The sequence below is a fragment of the Ciona intestinalis genome, chromosome 2 (assembly GCF_000224145.3).
Source record: "Ciona intestinalis chromosome 2, KH, whole genome shotgun sequence".
Taxonomy (NCBI): domain Eukaryota; kingdom Metazoa; phylum Chordata; class Ascidiacea; order Phlebobranchia; family Cionidae; genus Ciona; species Ciona intestinalis.
This window is the reverse complement of record NC_020167.2, coordinates 899,628-908,039: the sequence shown is the minus strand read 5'-3', so window position 1 is coordinate 908,039 and position 8,412 is coordinate 899,628. Positions and strand designations below refer to the sequence as shown.

The 8,412-nt window shown below is 34.2% G+C and overlaps 2 protein-coding genes across 2 annotated transcripts in view; both read right to left on the bottom strand.

Moving 5' to 3' along the window:
• Nucleotides 1-232: 232 nt before the first annotated feature.
• LOC108950774 (patatin-like phospholipase domain-containing protein 7) lies at nt 233-3,262 on the bottom strand. The gene is made up of 5 exons (XM_018816835.1): nt 3,185-3,262; nt 1,540-1,627; nt 1,162-1,253; nt 788-1,050; nt 233-416 (listed from the first exon to the last, which is right to left on the bottom strand). Exons 1-5 carry the CDS (start codon nt 3,260-3,262, stop codon nt 233-235), a joined length of 705 nt encoding a protein of 234 aa, XP_018672380.1.
• A 1,634-nt stretch (nt 3,263-4,896) lies between these two features.
• The window catches only part of LOC100181935 (phenylalanine-4-hydroxylase), a gene marked incomplete in the record, with an annotated part of 6,227 nt that continues 2,711 nt past the window's right edge, over nt 4,897-8,412 (bottom strand). Inside the window, 7 exon segments of the mRNA XM_018817361.2 lie at nt 4,897-5,144; nt 5,216-5,405; nt 5,757-6,039; nt 6,422-6,557; nt 6,732-6,877; nt 7,327-7,377; nt 7,877-7,944. Of these exon segments, the coding sequence (XP_018672906.1) occupies nt 5,101-5,144; nt 5,216-5,405; nt 5,757-6,039; nt 6,422-6,557; nt 6,732-6,877; nt 7,327-7,377; nt 7,877-7,944 (918 nt within the window).

The following is an 8,412-nucleotide window of genomic DNA, read 5'->3' as shown; positions in this document are numbered from 1 at the left end:
TGCTGAGAAGACTGTGCAACTTTCTCCTGCACATAACTCACTCAGTTTTACCTAAAGATACAACAAATAGTTAAATACATATATTTTATGCAGTAATACTTTGATTATCCAGTGTAGTTAACAAGAAACAGTGACAAACTAATTATTGAAACTAAAAAATTAAACAAAGTAATGATAAGAAAGAATTTGTATTAGTATTAAAATATCAACATGTTTCTACCGAACTAGGTGTTTACAATACAAACACCTCATTATTTCCTTCATTGATAAACAAGTTGACTTGTCCTTCCTGCACCACATAAAGCCATTTATCTTCTTCTCCAACTTTAAAAAGGTAATCCCCTTGTGCGAGGTTAATGGTTTCCATATGACGACATAGTTGAAGGAAAACACCTTTCTCGAAGTGACCAAACACTCTGTAAACAAAAATGATTAAGCTAATGCCTATTTATAATTAAAACTTACTGGGAAGCTTAGGATGTTAATAAACCAGTACTTAGTCATATAGCTATTTAATTCCATTTCTATTACACGATATAAGATAGTACGCCTACACAATACATTACATACCTATACTATTACCTACCTGGATAAAATTAAAATTATTTCAAAGTATATATTGTACATTATGACCATAATGCATATATCGTGTGATTATTGTGTATTAAATTATGTATAGGCACAAGTTATCACAAACTTAACTATCCACTAAAGCCAAACCTCAAATACAAAAAACAAACTTTTTTATGATTCCCTATTTACAATTGTTCATACAACATAAACATACTTAACACTCTGCAGAAGGTACATCACTTCTTCGGGAAGATTAGGAAATTGCTCTTCCTCCTGGTCAGCTTCCAGGAGTAAAGAAGGAAGTTCTTTTTTCAGAAGTAACGATGGACCTTTTTTCCCACTAAACATTCGCTTTGCTAAAATCATCATTCTTTCTCTGTTATCAAGTCTTCGACCAGATCTTGAATACTCCGGCACACTGACACCTTCCTTTATCATGGACACTTGCTTTTGTAGCTTGGAAGCTGTATCTCTACCCTATTTTAAAAAATGTTATTAGAACACTATTTAAATCTTGGAAAACAACAAATAAAAAGGTCAACAAATAAAACTTAGGATTCGACAGTAACAAATAAACAGAAAGATTACCTTGCGAAATACTTTTCGAGCATAAAACTGGACTTTATCCCTTTTCCTGAACCTGTATTTCTTGTTTGATTCCACTTCAGGTATTGATATAACTGAAAAAATCGATCATAATATAAACCAAGATCATTGTTTAACAATTATAATATAACTTGTTGATATAACTTTTCCTTTGAACTAATGTTTCGTTTGTATATACATATTTCTTACTTTCTGAAACCTCTTCTATTTCAACACCTGGTTTCACTTGATAAGTGATTTGGAGGTATAATCTAATTTAAAAGTACAAAGAAGTACTTTAGTTGAAAAAAGGTCTGGTTATAAACTATATATATATAATATCCTATTATTTTGCAAACTATTTGATGGGTTGGTACTTACCAGGCACTTGCATCTTGGTCTTGAAGAAATAAGCGAAAGTAAGAAACACGAGCAATAATGTTGCAATTGCTCCAACCCACATCACCACCTTAAATAAGTTCAATATAGTAAAGATACAGAACCACAAAAGCAATAAAATACATCCAAAGTTCCAAATATACAAGTTGGTTTGGAAGAGAAACATTTTATAACATCTACTCAAAAGCAAACACTGGTCAACATATGTCAGCAACAGTAGGCTCTAGACTGTTCAATATTAACTAGCATATTTCAACTGGCTTCAAAAGACTGCACTACAGAATGCAACAACACACAACTTAATATGAAACAAACATTCACTCATAGGCTGACGTATATTTCATTGCGTAGGCCTATATCCTGTTTATGTTATTGTTTGTAAATAAGAGAACAACAATACAAAACAGATTACCAGTTAAATCACTTGGCCTAGGTGATGATCAACTTTCTACAGTTACTGGGTTGCAACTTAACTTTTATTTCGTTTATTTACACTTGAAAGTTGAAACTTTTATTGACAATATAGAGCCTACATGCCTACAGTATCCATTTCTCTAGGTACATATTTCTTATATAATATATGTCAGTTTGATCTTATTGTATTCTGCGTGATATAATCTAGTAAAATCTACATTAAAGTTACTTTGTATTCGGAAGACCAGATTGTAAAAAAAGAGGATTTCAAGTTTAAAAAGAATAATTGATTGCTGCTTATTGTGCTAAAAATGTGCATAATTTTAAACAATGCAGGCAAAAGGTGTGTACATTTTAAACGAGTACCATCAAGAATAAAACATTTTTGAACAATACGTTTTCATACAACTTAACGTTTACATTGTGTAAACAAATACGGTAAGCTCACAACCTTTTCTCGGATATGGGAAAGTTTAGGGGAATGTCAAATTATGATACTTTTAAATAACCGATCCACTTCAGTATGTTAAAAGGTATTGATACTACCATCCTTGACAAAAAACAATATATATATGTATATATTATTTATTATGCATAAATTGCTTTGTCATACCGAAATTACTCGAAAAAACAGTTCAGTTTTTTCTAAACACGGCATTTTTAAGTGGTAACTTTAGGAACAATATCCTATAGTAGGTATTTTATTCTTTTTGCAAATATAATCAACTTAAAAAGCTTTTACCAAGGCAAGTACAACACCTGTTTTAGAATACTTATTACCAAGAAGAAAAGGGCTGAAATATGTTCCTGTTCACGCATTCCTTTCTTTATTTTTACTATAATGTTACACTTTCCAATTTTTTTATTCTTACATACACCATTTAAGCACTTACATACAAGCTGGGCCCATTCTTTCACAGCCTTATGGTTAAAAAAGCTAGGGTTTGTCTCGGCTTTGCTAACTTTAATTGCGTCGTTATATTTGAACTTTTAAATTTGTAGTCTTTTGGGCTGTTAAATATTTCAAAAGAAGTCATGCACATTTTGGTTTTAGCAAGGAAAACCATTTTTTGTTTGAATTTCGTCTAAAATTAATAATTTTGGTGTGAATCTGGTACGAAAAAAGGCAACACAGCGTTGACTTGAATGGGAACCAAGTACAAACAACATGAACCCAATTTATCATTTATCAAGGACCTAAAACTCAACTTACCATGCTGCTTTCTTCACTTGAAGAAGACGACATATTAAACAAGTCCAACCAATTATTGACTGCCCCAAAATAATCCATTGTTTTTGTTTTCTTGGCCTTAGTTTAATTCATTCCTTGTCAGATTACATAAACATTTTATGGCATTTTTTAATCTGTTTACAAACAAATTTTAAATCATTAAAAATGTTATTATCCTTCTAAAAGCCCATTTGTTTAACAAAATAAATTGAAACTTGTTTTGTAACTGAACTTACAGCTATGAGCTATCTATCAATATCATATGATATTTGCTGTACTGGGCAATTGCCACATTCCCGAAACTGATTATCACTTAACTGTCAACACAATCGTCAATTACTTATATTAAGAACATGCATTCAGTAAGCATTTAAACAGGTAAGATGCAAAGTTGGTTAGTTGTATAATTTATTGTACATAGATGACATGAGAACTAACTTTTATCGCGTTAAACTAACTGTAAACCTGTACACGACTGAATAAATTTTAATGGAAGAAGAAAAAGTATACACGGAGCTATACAGAAAATACGGAAATTTTTTTCCGCTAGGGGGCGATGACAAATTCGTTTCTCTATTCTATGGGGAGCAGTTAGTTTCACGGTTTATACACATAAGATATAAACCCCTAACCCGTAACCCGTAACCCCTAACTCGTCAAACAAAAAAAAAACTTGAAAAAAATTAAATAAAAAAGTATTCCACTGTGCGGGACTCGAACCCGGTAAAAATGACACAAAGAGAGTTTACGACCGCTACACCACAGACTCGACGACAGTGAACGCAACGAAAGAGCGTATATAACCGACCTAGTGTGGGGAATATGTTCTTACTAGTGTTTTGTGTATTTAGAAAGGTATTTTTATTATTTAATTAATTTGTTTTACACTTATTAACACTTTGTAGTGCTGTTTTGTTCGTTTTTCCGTATTTTTTAATTTAAATAATTACCGACACCTAGCGGAAAAAGCTTTCCGTCTTCTTTGTATAGTCCCATCTAAAGAGTATAATAGACCCGAAACGGTAAAATGAATTTGGGACCATATGGTACTCACCAATTCACGTACTCTGAAGTTCTGTACACTGTTTTAGAGTACGGTGGTTGAAAGAATGGAACCCCAACATTTTTGCGTGGCACACGACGGCGACGCGCCATAAAACAAGGGACGCCGCGCCACAATATTGATGTGTCTCGCCGTAAGGATAAAAGCATTGCGCAAAAATCAAAAAAAAAAGAATATGTATGCCTATAAAATTTTAAGATTAAGTGCCAAAGAGATTAAAACCATAGTAAGTTGCATTCATTCAACCGTTGCAGCGTAAATATGCAACGAAAACAAACGAAACTATCCCGGAAAGAGAATTACGTCACATAGCCGCCCATCCTTCCGAGTTACTTGTTATCGGCGTTAGTGTAAACCCGCCTTGACAGAGAATTCTATAGGTTTGTATAACTGCTTTAACTTGCAATCGAATTGTACAACTGTGTCTTGGAAATTGGAATATACGCACAAATAACCAAAATATTTTTTCATAACCATATGATATAACGATTGCGTAACTTATACGCAGTTTCTCATTACTGTAGTAACAAGGGCACCGGGTGAAGCTGCTTGCGTGCTCTATAAATGAAAGTTTTGCACACCATGTGCTACAAACCAAACCCCAAATATTCGTGTCACACAATAAGGCCCACAAATACAAACGTTTTATATTGGCATAGTAAAACACACAAAGCGCTACTAAAAACACAGATTAACAGCAGGTCTTATAATGACAACAATTGCGGGATAAAGAAACAATCACGAAACCAGCATTTACGAACACCACTTTCCTGATATAGGACAAGCGAAAATCTACAAGCATATTTTTACATTGCACACACAGTTTGTTATACCTTTACAGAATTCTGTTTAAAGCATCTTTTAAAATGCTAAAATCACCTGCAAACACAAAATAGGATTAAAAGTAATACAACAAATAAGTAAAATATGGTAAACTAATGAGAACACACCTTGCATTTGATGAGCAAATTGCAGTAACTTGTCCTTTGTGTCCAACACTTCAACTGATAAGGTGTATGGGTTGTACCTCACAGAGAAAGGGCGTGGGATCAATTCACACAAAGCTTGCATTTTACTCTTTGCAGATTCAAAGCTCTCAGTTGCGAAGTATATTGGCTGGTATTCCGTGATTGGGTATTTCTAAATAAAAAGAAGCTATTTAGATTTATATTTGTCGCTCCTCAATATCTTTAACGTTTAGTAGGGGGCGAAGATGGGACACCTTAGGACATAATATCCAAATATCCTGATCGTGTTTTAAACAATTAACAACGGTCTATGGAAGTCGTGATAATAAGGTTTTATATTTCTTTGATTTTTCTTTGTTTCCCACTAAATGGGGCGAGAAAATAGGATGAAGAGGTGTCCCATTTCCCTCACCCTACTATATATAATGTGCTAAAATTAAATTTGGGTAACTTTAGGTGCATTTTTAATATGAGACTTAATTTGCATCTTGCTGTATATGAATCCAGCCTTCAAATCGCTCACCTGCTCTCCTGTTTTTATCGGATCAAATTCTTGAACCTTGGGTTTATCACTCAAGCAATACTGAAGTTCTCCAAATGAAGATAGAAGACCTGCCCCATACGCTTTTAATTCCCCCTCTTGTCGACAGAGACCAAACTCTACAGTAAACCAATAACACGTGGCCAACTTTTCAATCCATTCATCTGGAGCTCCGAGTGATGCAAGACCTATTTCTTGTGAGAATTGAGCAAATGCCGGATCACTAAATAGCGGCACGTGACCTATTAACTCGTGGCAAACATCTCTGAAAATTAAAAATGCAAAAAAATTTAAGTGCAGTATGGTAATTAAGGTGGGGAAAACGGGACACCTTTAGCACATAATATCAAATATCCTGATCGTGTTTTAAACAATAAAAAGCGGTCTATGGGAATCGTCAGGATATAAGGCTTTGTAATTCATGTTCTTTGTTTCCTAGCAAATGGAGGGAAAAAAGAATAAAACGGTGTCCCACCTGCTCTACTCTACTATACCTAAATCGGGCAATATTTAGTAACTGTAAACCATAATTAAATGCTAAATATTTTGTAGTACATGAATGGGAAAAATTAAAGTCGGTTTTGTGAACATTGAATAATAATTAGTCAAAAAAACAACCGAAATATATAAGTTTAAAAAACTCTTACGGTTCCGGGGTATATAAAGGCATGGAAGGATGTCGTATGTACTGTGTCGAATGAAAGACACGGAAAGCCAGTCCAGCCAGGAAATCACGAGATGATAGAAGGCCAGCCACAGGTCGGAGCCGAAAACCGGTGGTTTCTTAAAATGAGATCGATATGAAAATACAATTAAGGTACCTTAACTAAAGGCAACGTTTTTTTAATAAGTTATTATCTTATTTAAAAAATGAAAGAATATTATCTAAATTTGGCAACATTGGAAATGGAGTATTTTGTTACTCCGTTATGATATAATACAACTTATTCATCCTACTTTGCAGAAATTGTGAAATATCTTCAAGTTGTGGAATGCTATCAGCGGTGTAGCCACAGTTTTCCTGTAGCAGGGGGAACACGCGATTGAACTCACGACACGCATGAGTTGGAAATAAGTTTGTCAGCTTGTTGAAAATTGTCCCCCTGTATTTATAAAAAAATAATGTAAAAGGTAATTAAACAAATAGTGCCAAACATCAATTAGCCAAACCTTCTTAAAAAATTGTACTTTAAATTTTATGAGTCATCCGTTCTCGTTTAAAATACAATAAATTTATTCAACTTTTGCAAAACTTCTTAAAAAAGTGTATTTTATATATTTTGAGTCATCAGTTCTCGTTTAAAATGCATGAAATTTATTCAACTTTTATAATGACAGTAAAAGAGACTGCATGGCAGTCTGCTGCAGTCCAACAAAACCAAGCGGTGATTAATTTTTGAGTCGCAATTAAAATGATATGAAACACAAAAACAAATGGAAACATATACGAGCTGGTATTAATATAACACATAATTCGAACACTTTCATAATCTTGGCAACAAAAAGCATAAATGATAAACAGGGCAAATGTTTGGCGATGTGAATAACTTACCAAGTTTTTCTTTCTTCTTCAGTGTAGGTAACTCGAGGTATTGGCTGGCCACTGTTACGCACATTTTTGTTATTATGGAATAATAAAGATAAGTCTTTCAAATAATTTATGAATATAACTAACTTCATTCTCGCGTGGCTAAAAAACGATAGTCTTTACAACACCGGTGTTATGTATCATATAAACTTTGTGCCAGATTATGAGCTACTTTTTGGGTAACTTTTTTGTTTTATTCTATGACGGATACCCCGCTTGTCTTACCCGAGGACACATACGCCCCCAATGGTAGCAGCCGGAAGTCTTGGACGTATATATGGCCTGGGGTTAGAGGCAGGCGCGCTAATTAACTGGGCAACGGGCCGGAATGTCTTGTTGATGTGTTCTGCTTCTGCAGATTGTGTCCCCTATTACGAACAACCGCAAACGCATTTACTACGCCAGAGCATGGTTTGCTTTTCCCAAAATAAAAATTAAAGTTTGTTTCCTACTGCTTTATTACAATTATTTCATGGATACTTTTACATGGTACAAATAGAAAATTCGCACTTACTGTCTGTAGTTAAATGCAATGTCTGCGAATTCCTTTCTTCTTGCTCTGTATACTTGATCCTTAAACCCCTATGTGCACAAGGCAGGATTATTTAAGCGCCAAAGTTATGCAACACGTTGGTAGCGTGATTGCCTTTTAACCAGGCACCAACGTCCAAGATTTTCTGATGCTACCATAATGGGAGTATGTGTCCTTGGATATAAGATGCTTAAAATGGTAATTTCTCTAACCTAGTGGTCACTAATAGGTTGTCCTAGCAGACTTACAGAAAATTAATCACCTATGAGGATAGTTATGTGATAACTCGTAAGTGTATGAATAAATGAATGTAACTTACTTTATCCTCGCGTGGCCGGAAAACGACAGGCGGTATCACACGGGTTAAACACCTTGTGCCAGCTTAATTACGAGTTACCATGTATGTTAATTTGTGGGTGATTATTTTTGTGAGATTTTTTTTTTTTTTATGCATGGCTGATAATTTGGACAACTCATAAGTGACCACTGGGTTGGATCAATTGCCGTTGAGTTCTTGC

Bases quoted from the DNA above. Each gene is read 5' to 3' on its own strand.
- LOC108950774 (XM_018816835.1), bottom strand. From the start codon at position 3,262: ATGGATTATTTTGGGGCAGTCAATAATTGGTTGGACTTGTTTAATATG. The intron at 1,628-3,184 runs GTAAGTTGAGTT...AACTTATTTAAG, and splicing joins CAAGTGAAGAAAGCAGCATG to GTGGTGATGTGGGTTGGAGC. The intron at 1,254-1,539 runs GTAAGTACCAAC...CGATTTTTTCAG, and splicing joins GACCAAGATGCAAGTGCCTG to TTATATCAATACCTGAAGTG.